Source organism: Malurus melanocephalus, unplaced genomic scaffold, assembly GCF_030028575.1.
Source record: "Malurus melanocephalus ecotype Western Australia unplaced genomic scaffold, MMel_1.1 scaffold_465, whole genome shotgun sequence".
Classification (NCBI taxonomy): Eukaryota; Metazoa; Chordata; class Aves; order Passeriformes; family Maluridae; genus Malurus; species Malurus melanocephalus.
In genome coordinates, this window is record NW_026623697.1 from 48,983 (window position 1) to 65,313 (window position 16,331).

At 54.2% G+C, this 16,331-nt stretch overlaps 1 protein-coding gene across 1 annotated transcript in view; it reads left to right on the plus strand.

Moving 5' to 3' along the window:
- ABCA3 (ATP binding cassette subfamily A member 3) overlaps positions 1–16,331 on the plus strand; it is a 32,735-nt gene that overhangs the window by 3,758 nt on the left and 12,646 nt on the right. Inside the window, exons 2-16 of the mRNA XM_057380655.1 lie at positions 1,251–1,352; positions 4,725–4,989; positions 5,580–5,707; positions 5,822–5,987; positions 7,920–8,179; positions 8,870–8,986; positions 9,483–9,603; positions 10,411–10,584; positions 11,220–11,401; positions 12,573–12,719; positions 13,030–13,159; positions 13,895–14,049; positions 14,805–14,960; positions 15,265–15,475; positions 15,761–15,911. Of these exons, the coding sequence (XP_057236638.1) occupies positions 1,299–1,352; positions 4,725–4,989; positions 5,580–5,707; positions 5,822–5,987; positions 7,920–8,179; positions 8,870–8,986; positions 9,483–9,603; positions 10,411–10,584; positions 11,220–11,401; positions 12,573–12,719; positions 13,030–13,159; positions 13,895–14,049; positions 14,805–14,960; positions 15,265–15,475; positions 15,761–15,911 (2,417 nt within the window). The 5' untranslated portion in view covers positions 1,251–1,298. The remainder of the gene's footprint in view (positions 1–1,250; positions 1,353–4,724; positions 4,990–5,579; positions 5,708–5,821; positions 5,988–7,919; positions 8,180–8,869; positions 8,987–9,482; positions 9,604–10,410; positions 10,585–11,219; positions 11,402–12,572; positions 12,720–13,029; positions 13,160–13,894; positions 14,050–14,804; positions 14,961–15,264; positions 15,476–15,760; positions 15,912–16,331) is intronic.

A 16,331-nucleotide genomic window follows, 5' to 3' on the forward strand; every position in this document is an offset into this window, starting at 1 on the left:
AGGCAGGAGAAGGCTCCTGGGTTAGGGCTGGGGCTGGGAAGGTGTGTGCTGAGGCAGGAGAAGCTCCTGGAGGGTTCGAGGAGCGGGTGCAGAGTTCAGGTGGGGCAGGTGTGTGTTGTTGCTGTGCCTGCAGCCCCACGCGGGTCTCAGGTTGCTCTCACTGCAGCTCTGTTGCTGCCAGAGCTCTGCTCGCTCTGTGCGTTCATCGGCACTGGCCTGGGGAGCCGAGCTYGGGCACACTGGGGCAGCCACCTCCCCTCCTCAGACTGTGGCACCCCTGCTGGGGTTGCTGGGTGCCAGCTGCATCCAGGGAGCTGATACCACCACAACCAGGGCTGGACAACATRCTGTGGAGCATCTGACAGGGTGTTGTTTATGGTTCATGTGCCCATCCTTGTCCCTGGGACAGCTTTCAACATTGCCAGGCTATGGAGCACYKGCTSAGAGCTGACCCCAGCAGTGCCYACTGKGATCCTTTCGGTATTGGCCGTGTTCAGMGGCTGGCACTGCTTGGTGGGGGCTGCCCAGAGTCCAGCAGTGTGGGCAGGAGGTTCTGCTTGTGCCAGGGCTGCCCCTTCTTTTTCCATGCTGAGTTGYAAGCCTGAAATCCCAGCCAGTGTCCTGGTGGGACAGCAGTGCTCCATCAGGAAATGCCACTGCAAATGGAGACACAAACAACTTGAAGGGATGGCGGATGCTTCCAAGAGGGGGAGGAGGCAGGGGATTGTCYTCAAGCACTGACCTTCCCTTGTGTTTTGCTGCCCTTTTCTGATCCTCGCCTCTCCGAGGGGAAAGCACCTGGGAAAGCACCAGCGTTTCTGCTGGCAGTGTTGCAGCACCAACGCTTCACAGGGCAGGAGGTGGAGGCAAAAAACTTGAAGTCTCCRCCCATCCCGAAATAATGGGCTGCCAGAGGTTTGACAGCCTTCCTGGGACTGGTGTTTGTGGTTCTGAAACCCTGTGCTCCTGCAGCTCGAGGAAGCTGTTCCTGTCTGCTGCTGGGAAGGACCCAGATTGGGTTTTGAAACAACAGCAACAACATGAATAGTCATGCCAGAAACCATGGGCTCTGGCTCTTAGGGAACACAATGGTTATTTTGCCTTGTTTGGGGTCAAGCCAGCTGCTGTGGCACCAGGCTGCAAGCAGAGAGCTGCCCTGGGCTATGGGWTATGGGGTGTGGGATGATTGCCTCCTGCTGCCCAGCCCCACCAGCACCTGGCACTCACAGCTCTGTTCTCCTCTCTTCCAGGGTCCTGCAGAGCAGCGGTGGCAGCTCTGGGCCCCCTCTGATGGGAGGATGGTTGTGCTCAGACAATTTAGGCTGCTGCTTTGGAAGAACTACATCCTGCAGGTAGGCTGGCACCACGCCTGGGAGGCTGCTTCTGACACGGCTAAATGGGGGTACACCAGAGCTTGCCCATCCTCTGGCTCTTCCAGGAAACCTCCCCTGTAGGTCCAGGGCATCTCTAGGAGGAAAAGTGGGTTATTTGTGCCCATGGTGTGTTTTGTGCCAGTCTGTGTGACCTTATGGGCGGTGCTGTTTCCTTGGCCTCATCATCCCCCGCCTGCCCTGCTGCCAGGAGCTCAGCTCCCCTTCTCCTGGGACAGGATAGCCCCACACCCCACTATGTGACAGTGAACTGTCCCCTGGAGCTGCTGCTGCATCCAAAACCCGCTGCAGCCCTGGGTTTTTTTTCCCTTCAGTGCTTTCTGTCACTCTCAGGAGCAGCTTTTATGGGTCTTAAAAACACTAAACCACTGGCACCCACTGTCAGCCCACCTYCCAGCATGGCAGCTTGGTGGTGCTGAAGGATTTGGGGACCTCAGGGCTGGCAGGTCCTGGCTGGCACTGGCCAAGGCCGCAGCCCCTTTAAGCAGCGTGTGGGTGGGTGTTCCTGGGCAGATGCTGCGGCTCCACTGGGACCCGGGGCCATGCCTGGCAGAGTGCAGCGGAAGAGGAGGGAGGAGGGATGGCTGCTGCCTGGCTTTATGCTCTCAATTACCTGTCTGCAGCTCAGCACGGTGTTGCTGTAAAAATAAACCAAAGGAAGAGGGAAGTGCTGGCTGTGCCTGGCTCTCCGGCAGGCAGTGAGCAGGGAGCAAGGTTTGGAAGGACCAAAGGGCCTGGCAGTRGGGCTGATTTGCCACCACGAGCATCCCCCATCACTGTGCAGGAGAAAAGCTTCATTTTCTGTGTGTAGCTCCAGGGTAGGGACACATCTCAGCATGTTTTCCAAGGCCACAAGCTGGCTCAGGTCTACTGTACAGGGTACAACCAAAAGTGCAGCTCCTGGTAAAGACACAGAGCTCCCAAGTCACCCTTACCCCACTGTGAGGGTGGATGCTGGCCCACGTGGCTCATGCAGAGCTTCTCTGGCCAGGCAGAGGTGGTGATTATGAATGAGTATCCCTGTCACCTCTGGAACACGGCACTTGAATGACTTCTGCCGCAGGGCTGGTGAATGTGTATGAGCCTGCAAGTTCAGGGAGGCAGGGAGCTGTTCTGGAGGCAGCCCAGAGATAGGGAGAGGTTTAGTAYGATAGTAAATCAGTGGGAGGCAGCTGGGCTGCCCGGGCTGCATTATAAACCCATCAGACATTTGCAGCGTTCGCTTTTATGAGCGTGGCTGTTGGGAAAGCTCCTTTCTCTCTGCCTGCCCAGAGCTGCTGCCTCCTGCCTGTGGTTGGCTGTGACTGGAGTTCCTCCCAGGGGAAGCCCCAAGAGAGGTTTTTGGCTTTGGCAGTGGGTGCTGAGAGTCAGGGTGATGGTAGTCTGGCTTTACCCCTTCATATCCTCTCCCAGCAATCTGTCCAAGATCCTGTTCACCCTGGCTCCTGCGGAGCTGTCTCTGTTCCTGGGATGTCCAGGCTGTGCTCAGGGCTCCCTACCTGCCCCACTGGAGACACTGTCCACCTGAGCCTGTCCACTGACTGCTGGATGAAATCCTGTTGCTGAGACAGCAAGGCTGTGAGAATAAAGCCCTTGGTGCTCCTCTTGCCTTGTGGTGCTCCTCTTTCCAGCCTGACATAGGGGAGAGTGGAAAATCCCCATGTCTTGTAAAGCCCAAATTAGCCAGGRGCCTCAGAAAAGGTTAATGCTGCTGCTGCTACTCTGGGCATATGTTCTGAGTGAGCAGCCATGAACCCCTGTCACCAGGGACATCTCTGAGCTATCACTGCTGTGGCTGAGGCTGAATGTGCTGTGCTGCTCTTGAGCCTGCTCTGGGGTGAAGGTACCTCTGGTTGCAGGAGGAAATCACAGAATCCTAGAATGGTTTGGTTTGGAAGGGCCTATCTAATCCCACTTCCCTGCCATGGACAGGGACACCTTTCACTATCCCAGGGTGCTCCAAGCCCTGTTCATCTGGGCCTTGGACATTTCCAAGGATGGGGCAGCCACGACTTCTCTGGTCCAGTGAAAATAAGCTGATATGAGTCCAAGCTTCACCTCCCCTCCCCTSGACCTGCCTGGCTTCTTCACCAAGCACTTGGCTAAGCCATACCCTCCTGCCCATGGGGAACCATGCTGTGCCCAGCTGAGCTCTATGCCTCCCTCTCCATTCCCTCCCCACATTAGTGATGCAGTTTCCCATGGGAACAGSCCAGTGCTTGCTGCTCTCCTCCCTGGGAGCAAGCCTGACCTTTTCAGTGATGTTGTGAGCATGAATCCTTCAGCATGTCCTGGCACCGTGCAATAGAACATCAGGGGAGTCAGGCTGCAGGGAGGTGAGTGTGCTGCACGGTGCTGGCTGGGACCACCACCTGCCTTGGCCCTCTGGTCAGAGATCACAGAATCGGGAGTGGTTTGGGTTGGATGAGACCTTGAAGCTCATCTTATTCCTACTCCCCTGCCATGGGCAGGGACACCTTCCACTAGGCCAGGTTGCTCACATGACCATAGTTGCCCTGAGACACCAGTTTGAAATGCTAATTAACCTGGGTTGCATGCTAATGAACCTGTATTGTGGGGGTTGTTACTGGCTTGGGGGAATTCTGCAGGAGGGGCAACCCTGGGGGGAATTTCTGGACGCAGCTGCTGAGTGTGGGGGCTCGAGTTCATTCTCCAGTAGCTTGAATCTCAATTAAAAAAAATGCTGAGCCATTGTGTGCAGTGCAGAAGTGGTTTGGGTGTATCTGTGAGTGTGTTTGCAGTGCTGCAGCTGTCCTGTAGCCAGAGGCCCTGCCAGGCTCCATCCTGGGATGCACATCCCATGTYCAGCTGCCTGGAGCAACTCAGCTCCAGCAGAAAACGTTTCACTGCTTCCAGCGGTGTTGCTGCACTTGTCAGAGCCCCAGGGCACAGGGAAGGAGCAAAGGAGCAGCTCGGGACATTCAATCCAGCAGTTGGTGAGGGAGGCTGTAATGGAGGCTGGATTGAGCCGGGGCAGTGCTTACTGTAGGGGGCACCTTGGCTGGAGAGTCCTGAAGGATRTGGGAGTCAGCACAGCGTCATTCCTGGGCTCTGGAAAAACCCAGGTTGTGAAACCTTGTGGAATGCAAGTGCTGCCACTCCAGGGTGTTTCCATACTCTGAACTTCCTTACTGTGCTCATGCACCTTCTGTGTTTTCATCTTCTTTTTTATCTCTTTGGAGTGAGGGTGATCTATGTATGGATAGTATCTGTATAGATATATACCTGTGACATCTAGATGTCTGTGTACCTATAGCTATAAAATACATTTTATATCCTTACCCCGTATTTTTTCTCTCTGCTGCCCTGCAGAAGCGGCAGATCCTGGTGACAGTGATCGAGGTGTGCCTGCCACTGCTCTTCGCCACCATCCTGATCGCGCTGCGGCACCGCGTGCACTCTGTCAGCCACCCCAATGCCACCTTTTATCCCACCGAGTCTGTGGATGACCTGCCCAGCTTCTTCTCCTCCCGCCACGCCAGCAACCCCTGGGAGCTGGCCTATGTGCCCTCCAACAGCAGCGCTGTCCGGAGCATTGCCGAGGCGGTGGAGAGAGCTCTGCCCATCAACATCCGAGGTGAGCAGGGCTGGGGCTGCCCCTTCCACCCCAGAAACTGCTGTGAATTTTTACTCTGGTGGAAGRTGTCCCTGCCAGTGGCAGGGATTTGGAACTGGATGGCCTTTAGTGTCTCTTCCAACCCAAACCATTCTGTGACTGATTCTAAATCCCGGGACACCATTTTTTCAGAATTTCAAGGCTATAGTTTCTTTTTTTTTTTCCCACACTAAAATGACAGGATTTTGAGATAATTTTTGGTCTCATTTTATTGCAGTTTCCATCTAGAGAAATATCACCCTAAAAACAGTTAAAGAAAGTGGCAGCWCTTGCCAGTGAAAGGGTATTTTTGGAAATCTTCTGGCACAGAAAATTTTAGCACTTGGTGTTCCAAACTGTTAGGATTTTCTGTGGGAAAGCTGACTCCTGCTCTCAAGGAGGAATGTCTGCATGCCCAGATCCAGGGCAACATCCTGTGTAACTCCGGCGGTGTCTGACACAGTGGGCATGTCACATGCCTCGTGTCCTGGACCAAGCGATGCTCCCGGTGATGGCTGAGCACCAATCCATGKTGCTCCATGCTTGCATGCCCCTATTTTCCCTCTGCACAGCTCAGGGCTTCGCCTCGGAGCGGGACTTYGAGGACTACGTTAGGCTGGACAACCGCTCAGGCAGTGTCCTGGCTGCCGTCGTGTTCCGGCACCACTTCCCGCACAGCTCGGCCCCGCTGCCCCTCCAGGTGAGCCAGGGGAAGGTGCTGGGCTGCTGGGGACAGCATCCCCCATCCAGGTGTCACCCAGGTGTCACTGCTGTCTGTTCCACCCACCCCCAATGCTCCGTGTGCACCTTCCAGGTGGAGTATGAGCTGCGCTTCAAGTACAGCCCCCGGAACGCCCCGCGGAGCGAGCAGACGGGGCTGAACCCCAACCTGGACCGGGACTGGCACACCAGTTACCTCTTCCCGCTCTTCCAACTGCCTGGGCCCCGCGAGGCCAAATTCGCCGATGGGGGGACACCTGGTGAGCATGGCTGAGGGCATGGGGTCAACTTCCTATATCACCTGGTGGGATCTGGGCTTTGAAAGAAATAGGTTCATTAAAAAAAAATTATTAAATTCAATTAATTATAATGAAATATTGATTTATAGTTATACCAGCATTAAATTTATATATGTATAAGGCAAACTTTTAAATGTGTATTTATATAAAAGGCAGTGTTTATATAAATACAAGCAAGTAATAAATATTTATGTAGCTATTAAAATTTTTTAATGTACATCTAAATCTTTATGAATATATAAATAGTTAAATTGTTATGTATTTGTATAGATGTTTATATTGTTTTATGCATATATAAACAATCAAATAATTATTTGCACAATTTAAAATTCATGTTTAATTATCAAATACTAATTAAATACCATATTAATATTTATTTTATTTATTTTTATGTATTTATTGAATTATTGTTTATTATTTACATATAATTTAACTATATTTATRTTTTTCTTATATTCATTATAGATATCCTTTATTTAAATTTTATCCTGTGACTTCACAGGCACTGCTTGGCCTCTGGGCACTTCTGCTGAGTGGGGTTGGATAAGAATAAATTTTAATGGGCATGAATTATTTTAAAATTTAATTTTTTTCCCCATTTCCATTTTTAATGGAAATTTTATTTCATGATCCAAACTGCCCAGTGTTTATTRCACTGCTTAAGTACTTGAAAAGTAAATAGAGCAGTTCTGTGGTTTGAGGTGTTTAAGGGCAGCCAAACCACTGATAGAGCAGGAGCCAGCAGAGACATTGCTGGAGCTGGAGCTGGCCTAGGACTGGATTTTGGGAACTTCAGTGGTGGCAAAGGGAGTATTTCCTTCAGTGGGATTTCTCCCTCTGTATATCTCCCTGCAATGTCCAGGGAGAGTGAGGGTAAAGAAGTGGGCAAACGGGTTTTGCTCGCAGTGGGTAAATAAAGCAGAGCACCAGAGTGTTTGCTYAGTAAATATCAAACATAGTTCCCAATCTCATATTCCCACTTTTATYTTCTCTCTCTGTAGGTCATTTTAATGACTGACTTCCAAAATGTTCATTTGGGGTTTTGTAAGATAATTTAAGTTCCTGTTCAGGTAACACTTGGCAGCAATTCCACTTAAAAATAAGCTATTTTAAATTTATTTTGTTATGTAAAGCTGTGTCAWGGGAGGTTTAGGTTGGMTATGAGGAAAAGGTTTTTCTTCCTGTGRGTAGTCAGGCTCTGTGAACAGGCTCCCCAAGGCTGCTAGAGCTCCAGGAGCAYTTAGGTAACACTCTCAGGCRCTGGGTGGGGTTGTTGGGGTGTCTGTGCAGGCCTGGGAGTTGCATTCATGATCCTTGTGGGTCCCTTCCCACTTGGGAGATGCTATTGGGAAATTAGATTTTTTTCAGTGTTTTCTAATGCACAAAAATTTAAGCCACACGTGCAAGTCACAGGATATACCTTTTCTCACTTCAGCCTGTGTAGTATCGTATACTCTTTTGGTTCAACAAGAAAAAGGGACCGAACGCAAGCCCAGTGACTTGTGGTGGTTGCTGGTGACGGAGAATCTCCCCATTACAGAGTCACAGCCAYGCTGCAGGATAGCAACCATGAGTGGAGTTTTCCTGGCAGCTCTTTCTAAATGATTGTTATGGGAGATAGTGATTTTGGTCTAGTGGAAGGTGTCGCTGCCCATGGCAGGATGTGGAACAAGATGAGCTTTAAGGTCCCATCCAACCCAAGGTGGTRATTCTGTGAATTTGCTGCAGTATCAATCCTTCCCCAGCTCCCTGTGTCACAGTGATGCTGATTTTGCTTTTCATCATGCTCCGGTTTTAGTCCCTGTTCCTCTTCCCATGCAATCCTTCCCACAAAGGTTGTTTGTCCCTCCAAACCCCAGATCTGTCTCCATTCCCCGTGTTGTTGTCATGCAGGGTATCTCCGGGAAGGATTCCTGGCAGTGCAGCACGCTGTGGACAGGGCCATCATGCAGTACCACGCCGGTGCCAGCTCTGCCAGCCTGCTGGAGAACATCACAGTGGTGGTGCAGCGCTTCCCCTTCCCGGCCTACGTCAACGACCTCTTCCTGCTGGCCATCCAGAACCAGCTGCCACTGCTGCTCATGCTCAGCTTCACCTACACCTCGCTCAACATTGTCCGCGCCGTCGTCCACGAGAAGGAGAAGAAGCTGAAGGTGAGTGCTGGCATGTGCTCCCCTCCCTCTGCAGCATTTCCCAAAGCATGATGTCTTTAAATTAGGAACAAAATCACTGTTGGGTGTAGAGCCAGTGAGCAGGAGGTGGGGATGGCAGCGGATTAGCGAGCCCCGGGGAGGAATGTTGCTAATCCTTCTGCTGGGATGAGGCTGGGCTCTCCTTGCTGTGCAGCCYGGGGTGTTGGACCAGAGGGGTGGTGTTTCTCCTGGACTTGGAGAGAGGAGAGAGATCCCAACGTGTGTGGGATCCAGAGTTTGTGGATTCTAGAGTTCAGCCTGTGGGAAGGAAGATTTTTGTCTTTTGAGTGTAGAGAGCCRTTGTGCATGTGCTGTGGGGGCGGCTGGAGCACGGCCGCGTGGTTACRACAGCGGCTTGGCTTCCCTCAAGTGCTGGGTGTTCTGCCCTGTGCTGTGTGGCCCCGGTGGCACCACTGCCATCCTRGCCAGTTTGGGCTCAGCTTGGCCTTTTGGGGACTCCTGCAGTGGTAGCAGCCCTTGTTTGGGGAGGTGGGGGACACCATGCCATGCTGGTGGCTGTGCAGGACCACCACTCTGGTAGCACCTGGGGCTGCCACCTCTTGTGCCACGGGGCAAAGCCACCTCCGCCTCGCCCTGGCCATGCTGAGGGAGCGTGGGTGCAGCCCTGGGTGATGCTGTGACCTCCCACAGGAATACATGCACATGATGGGCCTCAGCAACTGGTTGCACTGGAGCGCCTGGTTCCTCATGTTCTTCCTCTTCCTCCTGGTGTCCGTGTTCTTCGTCACTGTGCTCTTCTGTGTCAAGGTGAGCGTCTGTCCCCAGGCCATGAGCTCTGTGCTGGCAGGGCACAGATGGGTGACAGGGCTGCTCTGCTGTGGGACTGTTCCAGTGTCCTAGGGCTCCTCCAAAGGCTGCAGTTTGTGTTTCCTGCCTCGAGGTGGGCAGTGCTGCTGCACAGCTGTATTCATGACAGGGGGGATTCCCTGTGGACGCTCCATGCAGAGCAGGACCACCCTGCTCCCACAGTCTCTGGAGGACCTCGAGCTTTCCCCTCTGCATGTGCCCACACCATGGGAAGCAGGAGGAGGCTTCCTGGGTGCTGGCCAGGGTGTCCCCTGCCCCTGAGACACCCTATCACACAGGACAGYCCGTATTTCCTCCTTCTGGAGTGGTCTGGGGGTTTCTGGGTGTTGTCACCCACTTCAATTGTCTCCATCCCCTGGAGARCATCAGGTCAGCTGTGCTGCTAAAGGCACAGCTGGCTCCAGCAGCCCTGGGAGTCACAAGGCTTTCCTGGCAGGTGAGCGAACAGGGAGCGGTGCTCACCAACAGTGACCCCACGCTGGTGTTCACCTTCCTCGCCATCTTCTCCATCTCCACCATCTCCTTCAACTTCATGGTGAGCACCTTCTTCTCACGAGGTGAGTCTCCCCCACTGCCCCCTTGTGTCACCACTTTGACATGTAGAGGGAACATGTCTTCTCATTTTTGGCTGCATTTTCCCCTCTGTGTRGAAAGGGATGTGGGTACTGTTGCTTCCCAAATCTGAGCAGGTCCAAGTGCTGGAGCCCCTGTGCTCTGGAGCCAGGTTGGGAGAGCTGTGAGTGTTCAACTTGGAGAAGAAGAGGCTCCAGGGAAACCTCAGATACCCCTTCCARGGCCTAAAGTGGCTCCAGGAGAGCTGAAGAGGGACTTGGGACAAGGGCCTGGAGGAACAAGACARGGGGGGACAGCTTCCAACTGCCAGAGGGCAGAGTTAGATGGGATACTGGGAAGGGATTGTTCCCTGTGAGGATGGGGAGGCCCTGGCCCGGGTTGCCCCGAAAAGGTGTGTCTGCCCCTGSATCTCTGGAAGTGCCCAAGGCCAGGTTGAATGGGGCTTGGAGCACCCTGGGATAGTGGAAGGTGCCCCTGCCCATGGCAGGGGGTGGGACAACRTGAGCTTTAAGGTCCTTTCCAACCTGGACCATTCCATGGGACGATGACCAGCTCATGTCTTGGAGCCTCATATGGCTTGGCCTTAGACTCTGCTCTGGGATGGGCRGGGGGCTTCTGCAGCTGCCCACTGTGGGGTTAGGGTCAGGCTTCTGCCTTGCTGTGGGCCATGGGCATGTCCTTGTCCTGCCCCACATAACCACACTTCATGCACAAGTCTGGAATGTCCCTGCTGAGGAATGCTGAGTGGCATCACCATGACGTTTTCCCTCCCTCTTTTCCCTTGCTGGCAGCAAATGTTGCAGCTGCCGCTGGCGGCTTCCTCTACTTCTTATCCTACATCCCCTACTTCTTCATCTCGCCCCGCTATGACCTGATGTCCCACAGTCAGAAGCTGGCATCYTGCCTCATCTCCAACGTGGCCATGGCCATGGGGGCGCAACTCATCGGCATGTTTGAGGGGAAAGGTGAGCCGTGCCGTCTGTTGCTGGCAGAGCAGCATCCCCTCCCTGTCAGCCTGATTTTGTAGTGAGGTGAGATTGGCTTGGTGGAAAGACATCGAGGAGAAGCACTTTCTTGCTCATATGTGGAGCTGTTTGCTTCCAGACCAGGGCTCTTGCCTCTCCGAACCCATGCCAGTGCCCCTGGGCTATGCAAAATGCCATCCTCACTTTAATTACCAAAGGAATTCTATTCTGACAGATGGGAACCATTGCATTTCCTCCTTCTATGTATATCTATGTATATCTATGCATATCTTTAATTTCTKTAATTAAAAYGAGTCTGCTGTTGGTTCCAGCAGARCTATGCTTTTACAAAGTGCTGGCAGTAGATCAGTGGCTGTGGTGGCAGAGGGGTGATGCTGGAGAAGGGATTGTTTCTTCCAARGCAGTGGCAGAGAATGGGATGGAAGGAGCGTGGTGGGTTGGGGAGCCTTGAAGTATCAGCACCTCTTTTCCCTCCATCTGTAGAGGAACTGTAGAGCTGTGCAGGTGCTCCTGGTTGCAGAGCAGTGACTGGGCAGAGGGGCTGCTCTCTGCTGGTCCTGGGGAAGATGGTCCTCCCAGGGATGCAGCGTAGCAGTGCCCCATGTGCCTTGCAGGGACTGGCATCCAGTGGAGTGACCTCATGAAGCCTGTCAGCGTGGATGACAACTTCACCTTGGCCCAGGTGCTGGGGATGCTGCTCCTGGACTCGGTGCTCTACGGCGTGGTGGCCTGGTACGTGGAGGCCGTGTTCCCCGGGGAGTACGGTGTGCCGCAGCCCTGGTACTTCTTTCTCACGGTGAGCACTGCTTACAGCCCTTCCCTGGGCTCAGGGGGCGTCACTCGGGACACTCACYGCCTCTGTGCCATGCAGCAGGCCAGTCTGAGGGGCAAGGGTGGCACCATCTGGCCTCCAAAATCACAGAGCTTCAACATGTCCTCACTAAAGACGGATGCAGCTGGAGGTTTTCACTGCGGATCAAGGTCGTCTTGGCTTTTAATCTCTCTYCCAGCACTTCCTGGCAGGCAGGGTGTTAAATGTCTCCACGCCCAAGCAAAGACATTGGAGAAAATCCCCAGGTGTCAGCAGTCAGATCCAGTCATCTGACACCCCCTGAGTGCCACCATCCAGGCAGGCGTGGGTGACCTGTGTCCCACTGCCAGCCCCCCTTGTGCCAGGGGATGGTGACAACTGTCACCCCATCAGCTGAGCCGCCCTCGCTCTGCCAAGCCAAACACTTGGCATCACCCTCTGCAGCTGCAGCTGCTGTGGGCACTGCGGCTCCATGGCTGCAGAGGGGGCATGCAGAGAGTCTGGATAGTGCAGATGGATCCTTTGTTGTTTGATAGAGTGGCTTTTCCTTCTGCCTTTCAAATTCCTCATCCCTGAGTGGTTTCACTCCAACATCCCACTCCCCCTTGCAGCCAGACCAGGGAAGCAGAGATGCAGCCATTGACAAAAGCTGATTTTGCATCCAAGAGTTGTTGAATTGTTATTCCCACAGGGATTTGAGGTCACAAACATTTCATTTCAATCCTAGAGAACCAGGTCAAAAAAAAAGGGCTGTAACTGCAGCAGCTGGACCCCAGGCTGTATTTAGTGTGTGTCAGGGGTTTTGGAGGGGGTGGTAAGCTATGGCCTTTCCTGGGCAGGGTGCTTCTGCCTGGGCAATTTTATTTCTCAGCAAAATTTTTTTTTTTGTGGAGATAAAGATGGGGAAGAGCTGCTGTGTAACCACAGGCTGTGCTGCTGTAAGGGGGAGATGGGGGGAAAGCAGCAGGGCAAGAGGAGCTGTTCCATCATGTCAGCGCTGCCTGCTGAAGATGTGCTGGTTGACAATTCCCAGGCCAAGCAGAGTGGTCTGGGAGATCCTTGGGAGGTGTCTGTGGGAGGAGGACGGTGGCCAAGGCWGGGAAGAAGAGATGGGCACTGCCTGTGCCTGATTTCTGTCTTTTCCATCGTCCATCAGCCCTCATACTGGTGCAGGCGGCCCAGGACTGTTGTGGGGAAAGAGAAAGAGGAAGAGGAGGACCCTGAGAAAGCYCTGAAGAGTCAGTACATTGAGGAGGAACCTGCTGACCTCGTATCAGGCATCAAAATAAAGCATCTTTCCAAGGTATGGTGTGCCCAGCAGGTTTTGTAAAAAATGCTGGTTTTGTAAAACCTGTAGCCTGCAGGCAGCTTCTGTGTCCTTGTGCTGCCCTAGGGCCGGGCATGGCTCTTCCCCAGARCTGGCTGCACTTTGTGGTGGGGTGGAATGCTGGGTATGTAGAGGTGCAGTGACATCTGTATTTAACTTGTTGACATCTGAATTTAACCTGAATTAGACCCGTTGTCTATTGCCAACCCCCTGTGAGCACCCGGCCTTTGCCTGCCAAGGCATTTGCCTGCAGTGCAGCACCAACTCGTGGACATGATCTCCACAGGTCTTCAARGTGGGAAACAAGACAAAAGAGGCAGTGAAGAACCTGACAGTGAACATGTACGAAGGACAGATCACTGTCCTGTTGGGACACAACGGTGCTGGCAAGACCACCACTCTGTCCATGCTCACAGGTAGGAGCATCCTGCTGTGGAGCTGCTGTGTGGCAGGGAAGGGCTGATGGCTTGACCCTCAAAGAAGAGCCAGATCCCATCTCTGAGGGCAGGGAGGGGTTTTTGATCTTCCTTGGATCACCTTGAGTTTGCTGAGCTATTGGCCAGGGGTGCTGGGGTGGTGAGAGGGGGATGGAGGGAGAAGTATGGGGTGGGTCCCTGCTCAGCCGTCCATAAGAGTGGGACCAGCCAGTGTGTGAAATGACAGCCAGACTTTGTGCTGGAGAGCCCTGAGACTGGGYCTGCTGTGGGATTGCTCTCTGGAGGCTTTGGTGATAAGGCAGATAAGGTAGAGCTGGTGTTCATCATTCCTGAGCTGCTGAGCTCCACGATACTCATTTTGGCATGATGGACACGGTGACCTTTGATGGTCCTTTCTGTTCTCTGTTGCTCTGAGCTGCTCTTGGCATCTCAGGGGGTTCACGGGACATTCCTGGAGCTGTGCCCTGGCCTTGTCTGATCCTCTACACAGCTCAAAACCACGTTTGACCTGCCTGTTCCCAGTTCCCATCTGTGGGGGCCCTGCAGCCCACCCTGTGGGTGGGAGAAAACTCTGGTACCCCAGCCTGAGCAGGAGACAGACTTGCTCTGAGTTTTGGCAGAAAGCTGGGGGGGAATGCTCAGCAGGACCCTCCACCTTTCCTCTGGCCCTTTGCCACKGGGGTCACCCTGGGCTGCTGTGTCCCCTCCCCACAGGGCTGCACTCCCCGACGGGCGGGCAGGCCTACATCAAYGGTTACGAGATCTCCCAGGACATGGTCCTGATTCGCCGCAGCCTTGGCCTGTGTCCCCAGCACGACGTCCTCTTCGACAACATGACAGTGGAGGAGCACCTGCACTTCTATGCAGGGGTGAGCCTGGCACGGGGGCAGCCCTGGGGAGGCACCCAGGCTCCTGAGGGTGGGGAAATGGGGTGAGATCAAAAGTGGGACATAAAATAATCAGAGGGTGGAACACCTGCTCTGGAACCTGGCTTGAGCAGAGRGTTCACTTGAAGAAGAGAAGACTCCAGGGAGAYCTCAGAGYCTCTTCTCCTTAGTGACTAAAGATGCTCCAGGAGAAGGATTTTGGMCAAGGTTCTGGAATGAYAGGACASTGGGGAATGGTTTCACACTGCCAGAGGGCAGGGTTAGATGGGATATACAGAAGAAATTGTTCCCTGTGAGGGTGGTTAGGCCCTGGCATAGTGTGCCCAGAGAAGCTGTGGCTGCCCCTGGATCCCTGGAAGTCTTTCATGTCAGGTTGGACAGGGCTTGGAACAACCTGGTATAGTGTCCCTGCCCATGGCTGGGGGTGATTGGACTGGRTGATCTGAAAGATCCCTTCCAACCTGAACCATTCCATGATTCCAYGATAAGCAAAAYAGCCCTTGCATCCTCTTCCCACTTCACCTGCAGGCAGGAGCTTTTTGCTTGCCTGGTGGAGCAGTGAGGGTCACAGGCAGCACAGCTCCACAGCARTGCCCCTGCCAGCTGTGCCAGCTCCTGCAGGGGTGGGCAGGAGCCCCTCTCTGCTTCCCCGCTTTCCTGCCTGGGTGTAGAGCAGGGAGTGGTGCATTTGACAGCCCTACAGGTGTGCTCATCCCTCCCTTTGCCCTGTCTGGCAGCTGAAGGGATACCCACCCTCCAAGTGTCCTGAGGAGATCGACCACATCCTGAGGATCCTCAACCTGGAGGACAAGCGCCACTCGCTGAGCAAGGCTCTGTCCGGGGGCATGAAGCGCAAGCTGTCCATCGGCATCGCCCTCATCGGGGACTCTAAGGCAGGTGTCTTTGGTGGGCTCACCTCRAACCTTGGGGTGGCTCTGAGGCTGTTCCGCAGCCACGGTGAGCCAGTGGGAGAAGCAGAGACAGCGGGATATGGGCAGGAGCACCCCCACAAAGGGATAGCTCTGAGGGCCATCATGCCCTGAGGCTCTGCTGTGTGGTAGCTGCTACCCAGGTCATTCCGTGGGGCCAAGGTCATGCAGTGAGGCCAAGACTCYACCTGGGTCCTGAGGTTGTCCCCTCCTGTGCTGCTGGGCCTGTGCCAGCCCTATCTGACTGGCACCCCTCTCATGTGTGCAGGTGGTGATGCTGGATGAGCCGACATCGGGGATGGACCCAGCCTCTCGCAGGGCCACATGGGATCTCCTGCAGCAGCAGAGAAGCAACAGAACCATCCTGCTGACCACTCACTTCATGGACGAGGCAGACCTGCTGGGGGACCGCATAGCCATCATGGCCAAGGGCGAGCTGCAGTGCTGTGGCTCCTCACTCTTCCTCAAGCGCAAATACGGTAYGGGAGCAGCAGCAGGCTGTGCTCCATGTCTTCTCCTGGCCAGGGATGAGCAGGAGGGGTATAGAGAGCAGGGAGGGGATCCACTGCTCTTTGTCTGATGGCTGGTTGCTCCCCATCCTGCTGTTCTGCCTCTCCTGAGGTCCATCCTCCCACCGGCTCTRTCATTGTGTGCATCTCAGAGGCAAAGTGGTGCCTGAGCATCTCTCAGTGCTCCAGCCCCCTCCTCAGGCCAGTCTGGGCTGGCATTGACCCTCCTCTCCCTTCCTTCATGGCTCCCCCCAGGGGCAGGATATCATATGGTGATGGTGAAGGAGCCCTACTGCAACCTGGGCGAGATCTCCCGCCTCATCTGCCAGTACGTGCCCAATGCCACCATGGAGAGCAACGCTGGGGCAGAGCTGTCCTTCATCCTGCCCAAGGAGAGCACACACAGGTAATGGCATTGTCCCCTGCTGCCCCTCCCTGCAGGTCCCCATGCTTTCACACACTGTTTCACAGACCTGCTGGAAAAGGGAGCTGCTTTCCACGTCCGTGCTGGTCATGGAAAATGGGAATCAGCTCCTTCTGTGGTGCTGAGGGTGACACAAATGTGGCAGCATGTCCTGGCTCTGAAATCAAATTTATGGACCCAGCAGGTTGGGGAAGCTGATTGTCCCCATCAGCTCTGTTCTTGTGAGAGCCCTTCAGCAGCGCTACCTCCAGGACTGGAGGCACCAACATGAGSATGTGGAACTCCTGGAACAAGGAGGCCACCAGGATGCTCTGAGAGYAGAAGCCCCTCTGCTCTGGAGCCAGGCTGGGAGAGCTGGGGGTGTTCACCTGAAGAACAGAAGGCTTCAGGGAGCCCTCAGAG